We start from the raw sequence: 18,489 nt of genomic DNA, 5'->3' as shown, positions 1-18,489 counted from the left end.
TATGTAGAAGAACTTAATTTAATAGAATATAAAATTAGAAACATGAAGTAGCCTACATATCAAAGTTATAGAAAGGTTAGCGTAAGTTCACAGAAAAGTGTAAGATCTTGATAAGGGTGGATGGGGTGGGGAAGGAAAAAAGATATTACTCCATGACAGTAGCTAGTAAGTCTCAGGCAAGATATGAATGGTTGTTTCACATATTTTATAACTCGTAGAAATGTATTTTCTTTGGTCAAACCTCATTAAACAATTAAGTAAACTGTTAAGGTAAACAAACACAAGTTTAATCAACAAACACTACATGATTTACAGTATAAGTTAAGTCTCAGGCAAGATATGAATAGTTGTTTCACATATTTTATAACTCGTAGAAATGTATTTTCTTTGTCTTTCAAATGTCTATTTATTGTTTTTATGAAATGTTATTATTATTATTTATTGGTTGTTATCTTGTCTTAGTAGTTAAATATTATGTAAATTGTGATGTGTGTACCTACCAAGAAGACTGCATGGACTTTCTAAAATGGACTTAAAGATTGATGCTGCATTGTAATTGGGCTCTATGCCTGTAATGTAGTATTGTTATCTAAATAAATAAATCAACAAACACTACATAATTTACAGTATAAGTTAAGTCTCAGGCAAGATATGAATAGTTGTTTCACATATTTTATAACTCTAGAAATGTATTTTCTTTGGTCAAACCTCATTAACCAATTAAGTAAACTGTTAAGGTAAACAAACCCAAGTTTAATCAACAAACACTACATCATTTACAGTATAAGTTAAGTCTCAGGCAAGATATGAATAGTTGTTTCACATATTTTATAGCTCTAGAAATGTATTTTCTTTGGTCAAACCTCATTAAACAATTAAGTATACTGTTAAGGTAAACAAACCCAAGTTAAATAAAAAAACACTACTGTTATTATAATTACAGTAGAAAACAAAATTATAATTTCTTTGTTACGGTACTTATCCACTTTAAAACTATTTTAACTCATTGTAACAAACAATGTTTATAATTTAATGTAAATTTTACCAAAGCCAAAAGATTAATGGTTTATAAATAGATATACTGAGTTACACCAGAAGCAGATATGAACTATAAGAATTGAGAAGTCAACTAACTGTGAGTTGACTTCGAGTAGGCTAACCAAATAAAGTGAGGTTGGAAAACCTGAGTAAAAATATGAGGGGTTCTACTGTACCGGTACTGTGAAAAAATGCTAAATCTAAAGCCTAAGTCCCACGGAGCGTTGCGCGGCGTGGGATAGGGTAAGTTCGTGGTGGTACGCGCAAGAGTGGCGTGGAGCGGGGTTGCGCGTCCTTTCCCGCAAAATGTCGGTTAACATCAAAGGCGCGGGTTGGAGCGAAGACCTCCCTGTGCTAGTCCTATTTAGTTATACATGTTTTGTAAACTGTTGTCGTAAGAAATTAAATAAATACTATCAATTAATCAATAATATTTGAGAGTCATTTTAAAAAGTGGACATAATTTATTTTAATGTTTAACTTTAATAAAAGTAACAGCCTATAACCTGTAAGGTAAAGTAACCTGACGTATAATATCCTTTATACGAAAATTATTTACCTTTATTTCATTTTCATGTTCTTCAATTAACGCAATGCAATCATCATTGACGCATCTTGATACAGTTTGTCTGAACAAAAATGACAAGACTAACATAGTTGTTCCCAGTGACAAGAAATCTCAAAGAAACAGCAATTTGCTCTTGCATAGGTATACTTTCTGTCAATACAAATACAGTGTAGTACGGATGTCTCTATCTTGTACACTATTTACTGTGGCCCCCAGACCACCATGACACGCGTCGCGGGACAGATCGTGAGTGTACCTATACACGCACCGACGCTCCAGAACGTGCATTTTCACCGTCACGTGGCGCGCCATGCAACGCGTCGTGGAGCGTAGGCTTAATGTGGTTTAAGCAATACTTACAGTTGGACTGGTGAGGCAGTCAAATGAACTGGACTGGCTAACACTGATCTGATGATTGCTACCGTCTCTCTTCATATAGTTGTAGCATCCATTCTTGGCTTTTATAGTGGGCTGTAACCACAGAAGATTGTGTGGTTTAACCATTCAATAACTAATCATTTCAACTAGAGCAGAACATTTATTTTGTGATTCTGTGACAGAGAGTCATTCACATCTGTACACTGAGTTCAGTGAATTTAAAAAAAAAAAACTAAGCAGTACACAGTGTTCTTTTGTTTCTAAAATCAATGAAATATCTGTTACTATGTTTTCTTAATGGTAAGTGTGAAAACGTAAAGGCAATGGACGATGGAACTAATTAAAAGAACTGGTTTGTATATTAAGTTGTTGATATTTTTGTATAGTAGAATCAGAGATGCAATGAAACATATATTGTATTTGCTATTACATGTTTTAGTCCTTGATGCTTTGATAATCATATTAGTTTTGTCTGCTGTCTTTAATGCTAAATTATTTGTTTGAATTTTTTTATAGTACCTATAGATATAGTTTCTTTAATATTTCAAAAGACTGTATTGATAAGGCACAGAAATATTTCAAAAGTTTGTAACAGCTGAGTTAGTTTTGCTAATGATTTATTGTGAGCGGATGTGTAACTATTATATGCAAGAGATAAAGATTAAAATGTTTCTATTTTGTGTCCTCTTCCCGTTGCAAAGCACGGGTACAACAGCTAGTTGATTATAACAATATCGAAGATGACTTTAACTCAAGCAATATGAAACATTCAATGTAGGCAAATATATATATAAATATGCTTATGCAAACAAAAAACTCAGTGAAAATTTCAGGCCTACCTAAACAGGTGTTTGCTGTTTCAATTTAATAAAATATGTTAAAATGTATATCTTTTTAAAGTATCTTATTTTCTTTATAGACTAATGTAATCTATGTAAACTTTTATTCAATATCAATGCAGTTATGTTTTTATTAAGGTTAAATGAAAATAACATGCTTCTTTATTCATGGGGATCGCGAGAAGCACACATATATGTGTTATTTTAAATGAATTCATAACAGGTATCGGTATTGAGTGCGGAATCGAGAATCGGAAACCAAAGTTCTGGAATCGGCCCATCACTAATCACAATACATTTTACAAATATTTTATCAAGGATATTATTCATAAGTAGGCCTACCTACGATGTTTTGTAAGTTACTACACCACCGACCTGTTTGATCTTAGCACCCACTTTCTTCAGCAACAATTCGTCAACCATGGATTGCAGACACACAGACATCAAAATGGCTTGGTCACTGAAGATTCTGATCCACTGAAGTTGCTCCTTGGCAATCAGGTACTCAAACGACAGTTCCAACTGTGGCTCCTCAGTGTCCTGTTATGGGGGGGGGGGGATTAGCACCAGTTTGAAAAAAAAAACTATTCACCACTGTGGCCTGGAATTATATTGACTATTTTTTCTAGTTTTAATGCTGAGTACAAAAACACATTTAACCCATAGGTCTGTAAGGCAAAGGCTTTCATTGCCTGTCTGTGGAAAGTACAAAGCACAACAAGGGGTGAGCAGGTACGTACTGTAGGTAAAAACTGTACTAGTAAATTTGAAGTGGCAACATAAGGACAAGAACCCTTGACATTGCTGACATGGGTTTTTTAGTCTAATGCGCTACTGTCTGACCAACTGAATTACCTAAAAGAGTTTATGTGTTGTTTTTATTTTGAGGTCAAGTGTGTGGATAAAAAAATTTTTAACCCTAGCAGTGGCCAACAATCGTAATACGATCGTTCGCCGTGACGCCTAGAATGGGGAGCGTTTCATAAAGTCCAAATTTCACAAAGTCCAACGGTTAAAATATTAAATAAACAGAGCGTTTCACAAGGTCCAAATTTCATAAAGTCCAAATCTATAACATTCAAATAATCACCGTTTCACAATGTCCAAATTTCACAAAGTCCAATGTTAAAAAATCAAATAAACAGAGCGTTTCACAAGGTCCAAATTTCATAAAGTCCAAAACTATTAAATTCAAATAATCACTGTTTCATAATGTCCAAATTTCACTTGGTACTGCTGCGTTCTGGGTTCGTAATACAGCTAAAGTGCAGGTGAGGAGTCACGCGAAGGGCCGAGGATTCGTTTGGGTCCGGTGCGGGGATGTCACTTACTTTAGTGTATACCTCACCCCCAACGAGGCTATCCGTGACTTTCGTGGAAAGATAGACCACCTGGAAGAGAGCGTGCACGATACCGCCGGGCACGTTGTCGTGGCGGGGGATTTCAATGCTAGGGCTGTCGAGTGGGGAATGACTCTCACTAATTCCCGGGGGAAGTACATCCTGGACTTTGCTGCCAGGGCTGGACTCGTTGTCATTAACGAGGGCAACACGCCAACTTTCCAGCGTCCCGGAATGAGGGGAACGATCCCAGACATCACGCTTGCATCTGAGTCCCTCTTGCCGAGGATACGAGCCTGGAGAGTCCTAGAGGATTATACGGCCAGTGACCACCAGTACATAATTTTTGATGTCCTGGATGGTCATCAGAGACAAGCTACTGTGTCTCAGCAGGTGCCCGTTCGGTGGAACACCAAAAAGCTGGACGTGGCCAAATTCACCGAAGTCATACTACGGGGAGAGCCAGTGGTACCTGCTGCATCTGGCGTGCTGACATCAGTTACATCATTGATGAGGCTGATAGTCTCGGCCTGCGAAGAGTCAATGCCTTGCAGGAGATCCCGGTGCGATAAGCGACCTGTGTACTGGTGGACAACCGAGATCGCAGAACTGCGACGGACAGCATTGAGAGCCAGACGTCTTGCTACCAGGGCCAGAGAACCTGTAGATAGACGTCTTAAGTCTGATGCTTACAAGGTGGCTAGGAAGTCTCTTCGCCGGGCCATTAACCGGAGCAAACGCAGTTGCTGGGAGAAATTAAGGGACGATGTCGATTCCGATCCGTGGGGCCTGGGTTACAAGATAGTAACCAAGAAGCTTGGCACCCGCTCTCCACCTTCCGTTATGGACGGGGCCTCTATGGAGAGGATCGTAAAGTCCCTTTTCTCGACTCACACACTGCGCCCATTGCGGGAGTTCGGAAGGGTGGACGATGTACCGCTGTTCAGTCTCGAGGAGTTGGAGGCGGCCGTTCTATCCCTGAAGAACAACAAGGCTCCTGGACCGGATGGGGTACCTGGTGAGGCCCTGAAGAAAGTCTTTTCAATAAATCCACTAATCCTTTTGAGCACGTACAATGCCTGTCTGGCCGAGGGGAAGTTTCCCTTCTGCTGGAAAACAGCTAGGCTTGTGCTCGTGGGGAAGGAAAAAGGAAACCCAGACCTACCCTCCTCTTACAGACCTCTCTGTATGTTGGACACTGCTGGGAAAGTCTTGAAAAAGTTGATCCGTTCCCGACTGAATTCAGCCGTGGTTGCTGCAGGAAATCTATCCCCTCGTCAGTACGGCTTCAGGAAGGGACGGTCAACGGTTGACGCTATTGAGGAGGTAAAGCGAGCCGTAATGAGAGCTGAGGAGTTTAACAACTATTCTCGTCGGGTTGTGCTGCTTGTAACACTTGATGTGCAAAACGCATTTAATTCCGCGAGGTGGTGCGATATGCTGGACGCACTGGAGAACACTTTCCACATCCCGGCATACCTCATGCGCATGATAGAGGACTATCTCCGGTACCGCCTCATCATTTACGACACTAAAGAAGGCTCCAGGACGATGGATGTAACTTCTGGTGCTGCTCAAGGATCCATATTGGGACCGGACCTCTGGAACGTCGCCTACCACAGCCTCTTGAGATCTGAGATGCCTGAGGAAACTGTCCTAGTTGGGTATGCAGATGACGTTGCGGTTTTAATAGCTGCACGTAGCATTGAGCTTGCCCAGCTGAAACTAAATCGAGTCATGCGAACCATTAACGCATGGATGGCAGAACATGGTCTCTCGCTCGCTCTGAGCAAAACTGAGATTGTGATTCTGACTAAAAAGAGGATTGACACCATCGTGCCTTTGATGGTGGGGAAAGTTGAAGTCCAAACCACTCGTGCCGCAAAGTACCTTGGGGTCATGGTGGACAGCAAGCTCAGCTGGCGAGACCAGATCACCCGTACGGCGGACAAGGCCGCTAAAATGGTTTCTTCCCTTAGTCGGTTAATGGCCAATGTCGGAGGTACGCGGTCCAGCCGCAGAAGGCTGTTGATGTCTGCGGTCCAGTCCGTGCTCCTGTACGGTGCGGAAGTCTGGGCAGACGCTCTCAATAAGGAGATATATAGGATGCGGCTCGCCCGAGTGCAGCGTCAGGCAGCACTAAGGGTAGCATCTGCCTATCGAACAGTGTCCGAACCCGCCGTCCTGGTGGTTGCTGGAGTAATCCCCGTCAAACTTTTGGCGGCGGAGAGGAAGGCAATTTATCAGCGCCGTGGGGAGGACCAGGCAAGAATTGAGGAACGCACCCGGACCTTCCAGCTGTGGCAGGAGAGCTGGAAACAGGAGACAAGGGGGCTCTGGACCAGGCGGCTGATACAACAGGTCCAACCTTGGGTTAATCGGCGGTGCGGAGAGGTGAAATCTACCTCACCCAATTTCTGACGGGTCACGGGTTTTTCCGGTCGTACTTGTTCAGGATGGGCAAAGCCGTGTCACCCGATTGCATATACTGCCCAGGCATTCCCGATGACGTGGAACACACTTTCTTCCGCTGCCAGCATTGGGAAAGGCCCCGCCTAGAGGCTCAACAGTTCGTAGGACTGCTGTCGGTGGACACGGTCATACCAATGATGATGGAGGGTGAGGACAATTGGACCTGTGTGTCACTTTACATCCAGGGTGTTCTCCGCGCCAAGAAGCTTGACCTCGACCGGGATGCGGTGTAGGTCAAAAAAATAAATAATGCCAGAAACGGTGCGAGCCCTGTGGGCTTAGGTCACATGTTGGCCTGACTTGAAGTAATGTGACAAACAATTCCAGGTCTGTGTCCAACAGAGTAGAGGGGGTTTTTTAGTGAGTAGTCTGTGATAAACTCAGGAGTCTCACACTACAGGCTGGCTACCTGTGTGCGTAAAAGCATTTTCCCTCCTCACCCTAAAAAAAAAAAAAAAAAAAAAATTTCACAAAGTCCAACTTTCAAATATCAAATAAACAGAGCGTTTCACAAGGTCCAATGGTACAGTCTGGGCCAGAAGTCTCTACAGTGGTTGCCACAGTCAGATAGCAGGTACCGTCCGCCGGCGCTCAACTACTGATTACTGATTACTCCCTGTTGCAGCAAACCTAAGTACGGTACTTGTTACACTAATGCTATTTAAATAGGGAATACATGTGATTATTTTAAGGAGATATTCTAGTGTAAATCAAATAAGGGAAATGGAAAATCGATTAGTCTGCAGGTTTGCTGCGGAGGGGGTGAATACCACTACTTTACATTCTTTACAACGTATCTACGGACCCACAATGATATTTTGTGACGCGTGGCAACAACACTAGGTAGTGTAGTGCCTACATACCGAACCACGGCAACCTCTGCAGCGACTTCTGGCCGAGACTGTACTGTTGGACCTTGTGAAACGCTCTGTTCATTTGATATTTTAACGTTGGACTTTGTGAAATTTGGACCTTGTGAAACGCTCTGTTTATTAATATTTTAACTGTTGGACCTTGTGAAATTTGGACCTTGTGAAACGCTCTGTTTATTAATATTTTAACCATTGGACTTTGTGAAATTTGGACCTTATGAACCTCACCCCTAGATAGTATGGGCCAAAACTTTTGTAACGGTTGTAAAACACTTGGTGTCCCGTAACTCTCTAGGCACTTGTATATAGCGTTATTCCTTAGGTCAAGACAAACACATTTCACCATAGGAACATGGGTCTGTGGTGTCTAGTTTACCGACTGTCGGTATTTATGTGTTTTTTACAAAAAAACTAATAACTCCTAAACGGTTTGAGATACAGCTTTGATATTTTGCAAAAATGTTAATCTTATAAGACCTATTATCAATAGAAATTATACTAAACAATCATTAACCGTTTCAAAATGGCGGCCATTTAAAATATTTGATGGGAATATGAGGTTGGTTAGGTTTACTTCTAAGGTTTAATTTTTACGAATTTTCAAAAAAAGGTCTGCAAAATCGCCAAAATGGATTGACCATTCCACACTTCTAACATTGGCCACTGCTAGGGTTAAGTTATATTTGTTGTTATATCTTTGGACAATCCTTTATCGATGTGTATTATTTAATGAAAGAGTTTATCATACATTTAGTGGTTCACTGTCCAATACAGACTTTTCAGTCTAATAAAGCCATGTATTTTAATGGCAGTCTCAGCAGGACCAGCCATCCTAAAAACGTTTCAACCTGCAAAACACTCCATAAATACTTTTCTTAAACTGTTTTACTATATTCATTCACTTTGACTTTACCAAAATCGAAATCCAAATCAGTCGCACAAAACACCAATTACAAAAAGCATCGTACATAAAATTTACTTTAGCGCCTTTACAAGAGTCGCAAGGACAGTTAATGCAGTCCATGTGACAATAAACATGTTCAAATAATGATAATAGCATGACTATATCCCATAGAACTTAGTATTGCATGGTAAACAACTTGAGTACACTACACACAGTCTCCACTTAAACGGATTATCAGTTATCCATAATGCTTTATCCTTGTTATCCTTGTCTACCAGACTACATAATGCTCACATTGTGTATGGTGATTCGCCAGCACTTCATGCGTGTGACCTTGAACGCTCCTTCCCGAGTGTCGCCACCGTCCAGCTTGACCCGGAGACACAACTCCTTGTATCCTGCGCTCACCACACATGCTGTGCCTGGGTCTGGGTAGTTACATGTGCAGGGCAGGAACTGTGTGTAGCCATAGTACTTGAGGTTTCTGGCAATCTCCAAGTACTGGACACAACATACAGAGTATTAGAAATACATTTAGCAAATTCCCTATATTGGGAATAAGGTATATAGGTCTCATGGTAACAAGTAGACCTGAGAATAGAGATGGGTTTGTAACAGGTTTTAGGGGAAAACCGAAACCGAGAATAGACATATAAAGTGTGTTTCAGTTTAATGCTTAGAAGCTAGGGATGGGCCGATTCCGATTCTCGTTACCTTCGATACCAGTGGTATCGAAGAATCGCCGATATTCGATACTTCGCTAACCTAATCTATGTAACCTTAATCAATAGCAATGAACTTATCTTATTGTATAAAGATTAAATAAAAATAACATTATTAAATAACATGCTCCTTTATTTATAGGGATAGCGAGAAGCACACATAAATTATATGTGTCATTAAATGAATTTTAATGAGCAGGTATCGGTATCGAGTGCAGAATCGAGAATCAAAACCAAAGTTTTAGAATCGGAATCGGTATTGGAATCGACCAATTCAGGAATCGGCCCATCACTATTAGAAGCACATAAAAGGTCTTAGGTCTATCAGAAGTTTGTTTACAACTTTCAAAATTTATTACTGGGGAGTAATGATGCAATTGAAACCCCATTGCTATTTTATTAAGTGACAAGTTTTTAGAGTGCTCAAGGTCGAGTAGAGTAGTTCTAAGTAGGGGTCTGCGGGTCCCCGATTTTTTCGGGTCGGGTCGGGCCAGCGGAAGGCCCGAGAGACCGGGTCGGGTCAGAGATTTGTTCGGGCCAAGATCGGGTCGGGCCAAAAAAAATTATTATTATTTTCAAAGTTATAATAAGTAATTTTCAAAGAAACACTCTTATATATATTATTACAGAGGAATTAAAATGTTAAAATTAGAATTAAATATTAAGTTTGCTCACGTTTAAGAACAAAGACACAACAGAGCAATTGCCTTACTGTCACTAGCCAGAGCCAGTCGTCTACTGACAAAACAAAAGCCGTGACTCAACAGTGCAAAGAAAACGAAGTCATAAGAAAGACTATTTATCCAGAGGTCCCATTTTAATTATTTATTGTTTATTCCATACCTAGTTTAAAATATATTTTAGTATTTTATTTACATAATAAATTATAAACAAAAGAAATATCTGATATAGTGTACAGATCTGTATCTTGTTCTTTTATTTTCCTATTGTCCTTTTTGTCATTCAGTAACAAAACAAAACAACACTTCTGATCGTCTGGTTAGGCATTGTATGGTCACTATTTCATTTTTTTTAAGTATCAAGTATCAGCAAGTCTACAAAGAGGTTAGGCCTAAATATATTTTATATTTTATTTTATGAAAGTTTTCATCAGTAAAATTATTTTTTTCTTAGGTTAGATAAGAGTTTCAAAAAAGATATTTCTAAGATCCAATACAATATTTACAAGACACAAACTACCATGAATTAATTTCTTTATAAATTATCTGTAACAGTTTTATATTTTTGAATAAAGAAAATATATCTTTTTGTCTCTACTTCCTTGTTTTGTTACTTGCATTTTGTCAGCAATTGGAACAACCAGGTGGTGTAATAGGGGTGGGGGAGGGGGAGGGTCTATGACCTTGAGTGTCCCCGGGCCTGGCTCGGGTTGTGTAAGAGGGGAGGGGAGGGGAGGGGGAGGGTCTGTAACCTTGAGTGTCCCGGCTGTGAGAGTGATTCATGGTTTTTTGTTTACATTCTACTACCCTTCCTTCCGAGAAAAAGACCCTACGGTTTCAAAAACATTGACTTACAGTATAAAAACATTGAGTTGTGTTGCTAATTAGGGCACTATGTCTCTGCTGTCTGCTTATGTTGCCAAATTAGCATTTAACTTTCCTTTCTCTTGATTTAATATAATTTTCTATATATTAAGAGTTCCTTTTTGGGTACCTAATAATTGTGATATTGTTTGACTTGAGTTTATGGATTTTTAATTCTTTTCATTTATTAGCTAAAATCAGTTGTTTTAGGATCTCTTGCAATACCTATAACTGTGCCTATAACTGTGTATCTATAACTGTGTACCTATGACATGATATGCAATTTTTACAGTCTTTACTATAACTATACCATAAACAATGTATGTGTGCTATTTTTACTGTTTTAGAGTTTTATAGTAAATTAGTTTACACAATATCTTTTCTTCAATGAGTTCTCCACTTGTCATGTTGCTTAGTCTATTACTATTTTAGGCCCTATAAAAAATAATTCCTATGTAAAGCTGTAGGACTACTAATGCCAATAATAGATAATTCTTTATTTATGATGATGTAACTAATAATGCTATTGTAAGTGTGAGGTTTTTGTACTTAGGAGGTTAGGAGGCAGGGAATGAATGATTCATATTGCATGGTGGAAACATAGAATTTTTATTTTCTTCTTGCTTGCAGTCTTGAAGCCAGTCCACAGGCCCTAAACTTGTGATAAGGTTAATTGATTTGTTTATGATCCTTTTATATTAAGTTCCATTACAAACTTGTTGTAATATAGCTGTTTAGATATTTCAACAGTTATGAAAATGGGAAAGAATGGCTTGATAAAAAAATCTTGAAGCCAGTCCACAGGCCCTAAACTTGTGATAAGGTTAATTGATTTGTTTATGATCCTTTTATATTAAGTTCCATTACAAACTTGTTGTAATATAGCTGTTTAGATATTTCAACAGTTATGAAAATGGGAAAGAATGGCTTGATAAAAAAAATTATTTTCTTCTTTCTTGCAGTTGAGGCAACTTCTAAGCTGTAAATAAGTTATGAACATGAAATAATATACATAAATACATTTTTTTCCCATATGTTATTTTCAAGTAATATTAAAAACACAGATAGGAGTTAAAAAAATATAAAAAATCCGGTAATTAATAATTTTTGGCCCGACCCGATTTTGGCCTGAAACCCGAGGACCAAAATTATCGGCCTGACCCGACCCGACCCGAACCAAAAAAGTCTGACCCGCAGACCCCTAGTTCTAAGTACTTGTTAAAATGAGTTAAGTTGTTGAGCTCATAAAACATGTATCGCTTTGTACAGTTTGTCATTTTAGCAAATTTCCCTATAGGTAAGTGGCTATTACCGTAGGTGGCTTGGTAAGACCTAGGCCTGGGGACCGATTTGCTTTTTCATTTTGATATCCCTAGATGCCATAAACACCATTCGTTCAAGTTCAAATGTTTTATATGTATATATATATATAGAGATTTATTTTCCCAGCTTAAAAACAAATAATTTAACTTAGTATACCAAAGTGTTTTTGTACAATTATTGGTTAGGGAGAAAACTCAAATAGGCTAATTGTTATTTTAAAATTCCCATGTTATTCTTTTGGAGAATATTGTAAAATGTTGTAGTTTGCTTGTTTATGGGAGATATATTTTGATCAAACTTGGTAAATTTATTTATTTTACACTAAGTTATTAATATTTTACTAAAAAACACACTTTTTACCCTCCCTGTAGCAGCAAGCCTATGTACTCATAAAAACCTAATGTTAATTAAATACATTTAATTGAAAATCAATTCAGGCAACTGAAAATTCGCTTAGTCAGCAGGTTTGCTGCGGCGGGGGTATTGTTTACATTTTTCTTGCTATTTTGTTCAACCGACATAGTTACTTGGCAACCCAAATCCAAAACTAAAACTTTAAAGTTTTCAAATGATTTGTGTAGGGAAATACAAATTTTCCTGAGGTAGTGGCTGTTGTCAATCATGTTTTTAAGACCATAAGTACCTAATTCCAAAATGTAAGACACCATGAAAAGGAATAATTTATTCTGTATTTATCCTGGAGGCAGGGAACCATCACATCATATTCTGAAGGTTTATCACATTATTAGAGTTTTATTCCATTCTTGACTTTATTTCATTTATTTATGTCCTCTTGTATTTCCTAGCTTATGGATCGAATTTATATAATTTTACGAATTTTTTATAATTTATTTTCTCTATTTTTTTCAGGTGAAGTGGTAGAACAATATGGCTGTGGTAGATGTGTTATTCTATATCATACCGTAAATTTAAAGAACCACATTTTACCAAACTGTGTTCTCCCCCATTGCAAACGCAAAGCTTGAGTATAACTGCAATAAGTATACTTATATGCTAACCCCGTACGAAGGACGGGTACTCTGCTAGTTCCCAATAAAAATCGGATTATCATCAGCCAACGAAATTAAGTTACAAAAAGCCAATATTTATTGAAAAATGTTACAATGATCCAAGTTGCTGTAGGTACAGTACCTGTTTCTTAGCTCCTCTAGCCTGCAGAGATGCCAGCTGAGCCTGGGTGTCCCTGGTACACAATATCCAGCCTCTCTCCATCTCAGCCAGTGTCTGTGTGTACAGGAGGTTCAAAGCTATCTTGTCTCCCATCAACTCTTCATCATATACAGGGTCCCAGTAACTGCAAACATCATACAGAACTAACATTATCATCATTTGAAAAAGTAATGTCAATAAGTGGGAAATCTTGTTTATGTTAAGTTCAAAGTTCTGCCTCACTGACTCAAAAAGAGGACGGAAAAGACGTTGGTATCCAAAAAAATTATGTGGACAAGACTTTTTTATAAGTCTTAGAAAACTAAGTGTTGGCAAAAGGATTGTGTATTTCCTGTACCAAGTCAATGAATAACCAAATAAAATTATATAACTACAAAACTACACATAATTTAAAATAGAAAATTTGGTAATGGTCAAGCTGGAGTGATAAAAAATATTGAGCAAATTTTGAGGTTTATTATTTCTCTGCTGTTTTTCAGCAAGAGTCAAATTAGATTTTTTGGCTTACTCAAAAATGTGTAACTGAAAAAAAGCAAACTGGTATGATGTGGTCATTGAATACTGTTTAACTGAATGTATTTTCAGATGTAACTTTCATTCAGTCATTCATTCATTCACTCATTACATTGTTTATGTTCTGTATGCTTCACTCACTTGACAATAAATCTCTAACGGTTTTAAGTTTTTGGCAAAAAAAAAATCAACAGTATAACACCTCACACATCACAACTAGCAGGAATTTTTATTTCAGTGCACATTTTAAACTTTAATATTGCAACAATGGGCAAAACTGTGACAGCTGGACAGTCACTGAGGAGGTGAACACGAATGTATTTCCAAGTGCAAAATCGGTATACGTTCAGCAGCGTCAGATAGAAACGTTCCTTACTTTCTTTAAAGCCCTTGTTAATGGGATGTCTAATAACTACTTTAGTATATAAAATGTTTCCAATGGTTCTACTTTGATGATAATCCATATTAGGTCAAATAGAAGTATTTTTACAGTAGGCGATGTAACAAAATAAGTAATAACCAGTTAAATTAAAGTACCTTTTTCTGATAACTAGTGTAGTGGGATCCTTATAAGTCTTTTGTGATATGTAGGGTGATTCAAAGTCTTGTAGCTTACGTAAAACTGAAACAAACATATAATTAGATATCTTCAGGCATAGTATAAACGATAAAGTACCTCCGCCGCATCAAACCTGCAGACTAAGCGAATTTCCATTTGCTCGATTAGGTTTTCAATTAAATCTATTTAAATAACATTATGTTTAACAAGTACTTATGTTTGCTGCTACAAGGAGGGCAATAAAGTGGGGTTTTTAGTACAATATACAATAGCTTGGTATAATATTAGTTAATTTGCCAAGTTTGATCAAAATATAATCGTAAAAAAGCAAACTAAGCAAACTAACTTATTCTCCATAAGAATGGCAAGGTATTTTTATGGTGACGATTTTTTGAATTTTTTCCTTGACCAATAATTGACAAAACCCTTCAATATACTAAAATATTTGTTTTTTAAGCTCTAAAAAAATGGTACTAAGAGAAATTGGGATTTTTTTTGTTTTGAGGCTATAAAATGAGAAAAACCAATGTTTACCCCATAAAACCCCCTATAAAGCCTCGTTCCCATAATCCGATCATGCTGGTTTGCGAACTCATTTAAGTTTATCGCGCCATCAAAAAAAGACAAAAATTCAACTTATTAACTTAATTTTTTTCAAAATTTTTATTAAAAAGTATTGCGTTTTTTTCCCCCAAAAAATAATGTCTGGGAAACGAAATAGAATGTTAATAATTTTAGTGCATTACTGATCAAGAAATCAATGAAAGACTTGGATGGAATGAATTATTATTATAATTATGAATGTTTGGAGTAGGCTATGTTAATAACATGAAAACTACTTAACCAATTGGGCTATTTTTCCATGGAACCAATATAACCACCTCAGGCTTAATGGACATACAGTAGTCATATTTTTGTTTATTCTAGGGCCCGGATGAGTGTAAAGGACTTACTTGTTATATCTCCGTCATCATCTCGATTTATCAGGAAGAGGGCGAAGTAGTACATGTATGTAATTGGTAAACTAAGTTTCCCACATATTTTCTGTAACGGAAAAAGGTATAAATTTTTTTACATAGTAGAGGATTTAAATTAAATGACAAAAATCTTACAACTAAACCAAATTAGCAAGCCAAACCTCTGTGATAATAATATCGTGATAATGTAATGTTCATAGTGATTTCAGAACGTAGGCCTAATCCTAATTAGTTTAAAATAGGCCTATGCAATTAAAAGATCTTATTTACTATAATGATACAGCTGAAAGATGACATTGTAAATTACCTCCAGTATCTGACTTGAACTTTCGTTCACATTACATGTTACGGTAAGCTTTAGGTTATTCATTAAGAAAACTTCCAATGATATCTCCTTGTTTTTTTCTCCACTGGATTCAAGTTGTGCTGATAGTAAAAACCCAGTGAAGACGTCAGTGTTTGCAAGATGAGGTGTTTGTCCAACTGCAAAGACAAAATACATAGATTAGATTTTAGTAAAACAAACTTTGTATTGATTGATTGTTAGTCCAAAGTATGGCTATGTAAAACAATAAAAGAGCAATAATCTTAACTTACATAACAGATGTAGCAAGCTGGGTATTTTTACAGGGTATCCAGCGTCCCTTTAAATAAAATGCAGGATTTCCAAGTTCAAAATTATGCCGCTCAAAAAAATGTATACCTGCTAACAGGGACGTATTTAAGTAGCTGCCGCCTCTAGCCAATGAAGTTTGCCCCCCCCCCCCTCACAACTTATCAGCGCAACAATATATGCTTTGTTTGAAGTTCATTGTTGGTGATGGTGAGTTAATGTTGTTCAAAGGTTTATTGCGGACATTTTCCATCACGAATGTAAAAAACAATACACAACGTTTCGGGATCTGGAATCTGATCCCGTCTTCAGGTGAAAAAAACTTAACTAACACATTACAACTAACAATACACAAACGCCCAACCTAAGTTGGAATACACTACAGAGGGTAGTAGTCAAAAAAAATATATGCACTGTATAGCAGTCGTCATGATACAACATGCAATTAATAACAAATCATAAAACACTATAATCTTTAAGGTTTAACGTAAAAAACTCACACAATGGAACACTAATAGCACCGTACGCAATGACTCCACCAATGAGACTGAAGTCCAATACAAGCTAGCTATTAATTACTTAGAAACCATATTTGTTCATGAAATTGTATAACTAGTGTTGTATTAAGTCTGTTCTTTTTATCATGTGTTTAAATATGTTTGTTGTCAGATGTTTTTGTAAACATTGGTTTAGTTTGAAAATAGAGTTTGTTCAAGCAAGATGTGTGAATAATATTCTTGTATAAGAAATAGAACATGGTGGCAGCTTAGTGGATTTTTATCGAACAAAGTCTAAAACCACGCATGATGTCAAGTAAGGGCAGAAAAAAACGAAATACTCGTAGGCAAAGGTATGAGGACAATGAGGAGGATGCCCAAAGTGAATTCAACTACATGTCAGAAAGGGATTCTAGAAAGACTGAAGGTGAGTCACTAGGTTTTGCATTGGGACAGACAAACCGAGAAAATAATGCAGTAATGTGTACTCCTACTCCTATGATAAATCTGACGTTACCAACTCCAGATACCTTCTCTTTTACTCCGAATGAGTGGCATTCCTGGAGGAATCGCTTTCAAAGGTACAGACGGGGGTGCGGTCTAGATAGCACTTCCGACGCTCGGCAAATCGATGTACTTTTGTTTACAATGGGTAGTAGGAGTGAAGATATTTTCGATTCGTTTTCACCAAAACCGAATACTTATGACGAGGCTCTTCGGGCCTTTGATGCATACTTTGTGCCAAGACGAAATATCATTTATGAGAGAACAAAATTTCTGAGACACAAGCAAGGGAGTGATCCATCTGAAAAATTCATAACAGATTTGCATGGTCTTGCAAAAACGTGTGCATGGGGTGAACTGAACAATGAGATGGTGCTTCTGGTCCTCATTATTGGTATGAAAGATGAGGCTCTAAGTGATAGACTCCAGCTGGACTCTCAATTGACTCTGGAGAAGGCGATTAATACCTTGCGCCAACACGAGGAGCTAGAACGCCAAAAACGTGAGCTCGCCAATACTAATGTTTTTATGGTGAATCAAACGTCAATACAAGTCGGTAAAACAAATCTGTCTGAAAGAGCTGGTGAACAGAAATTCACCGAGGATGCTATGAGAAAAAAGTGCAGGAAATGTGGTTATAACTGGCACGGATCACTGGCCGAATGCCCTGCTAGGAAAGCCAAATGTGACAAATGTTCCGAGATTGGACATTTTTTTCGATGTTGTCCCTCCCGCGAAAAGTGGATGAGAAAAAACAAAAACGTTGTTAAGGAAATCGAACAGCAAGATTCAGACAGTGGTTATCAACAGGTTCCTGAGATTTTCATAGGGAATATAGACAGCAGTGACAAAGCCTGGGTCCAGGAGGTAAAAGCAAGCTGTGGAAACCAAGATTTAGGTCTTATAAAATTTAAACTTGACACAGCAGCTGATGTAACCATGATTCCAGTAGGAGTTCTTGGTGATTTTATTAAGACTCTGCCTCTAGGAAAGTGCAAATCCCCTGTGTTTAGCGCAAAGAAGAAAGAACGAATCAATATTTTGGGGACTTTAAGGCTAAAGCTTGAACATAAGGGTGTATCAGTTTATGATCTTGCGTATATTTCTGAGGAGATCACTGTTCCACTTCTTAGCAGACGTTCCTGTGAAGAGCTGAACCTGGTGAGGAGAATTTTTTCTGTAGATTCACATGATATTGACTGGGCTACTAAGTATCCTAATTTATTTCAAGGGCTGGGAAATATGAAAGGAGAGTACAAGATTGAAATGAAGGAGAATGCAGTTCCTTACGCTATATCCACCCCCAGGGTTGTACCAATACCTTTAAAAACCAAGGTGAAAGAGCAGTTAGACGATATGCTTGAGAAAGGAGTGATTGTTCCAGTTGAACACGCGACTGATTGGTGCGCACCAATGGTAGTTTGCGCAAAAAAGGGAGGTGGGGTTAGGATCTGCGTAGACCTATCCAAACTCAACAACAGTGTGAAATGTCGGTTTTATCCTATCCCAAAGATCGAACTTTCATTGGCCGAGATCGCGGGAGCCAAGTACTTCAGCAAGATCGATGCGAATTCCGGGTTCTGGCAACTGAACCTTGCAGAGGAGTCACAAGATTACACAACATTTATCACCCCT

The 18,489-nt window shown here is 38.0% G+C and overlaps 1 protein-coding gene across 1 annotated transcript in view; it reads right to left on the bottom strand.

Annotated features, from left to right (window-relative positions):
- LOC128988946 (sorting nexin-17-like) overlaps positions 1–18,489 on the bottom strand; it is a 54,951-nt gene that overhangs the window by 16,988 nt on the left and 19,474 nt on the right. The window contains exons 3-9 of the mRNA XM_054410739.1: positions 15,548–15,723; positions 15,217–15,307; positions 14,242–14,326; positions 13,153–13,315; positions 8,706–8,912; positions 3,199–3,363; positions 1,967–2,077 (exon numbers count right to left, since the gene is read on the bottom strand). Of these exons, the coding sequence (XP_054266714.1) occupies positions 1,967–2,077; positions 3,199–3,363; positions 8,706–8,912; positions 13,153–13,315; positions 14,242–14,326; positions 15,217–15,307; positions 15,548–15,723 (998 nt within the window). The remainder of the gene's footprint in view (positions 1–1,966; positions 2,078–3,198; positions 3,364–8,705; positions 8,913–13,152; positions 13,316–14,241; positions 14,327–15,216; positions 15,308–15,547; positions 15,724–18,489) is intronic.

This window comes from Macrosteles quadrilineatus, unplaced genomic scaffold, assembly GCF_028750875.1.
Source record: "Macrosteles quadrilineatus isolate MER2022 unplaced genomic scaffold, UCM_ALF_1.0 Scaffold_3__2_contigs__length_128488019, whole genome shotgun sequence".
Classification (NCBI taxonomy): domain Eukaryota; kingdom Metazoa; phylum Arthropoda; class Insecta; order Hemiptera; family Cicadellidae; genus Macrosteles; species Macrosteles quadrilineatus.
Note: the sequence above shows the minus strand (reverse complement) of the source record. Positions and strands in the feature narration are given on the sequence as shown.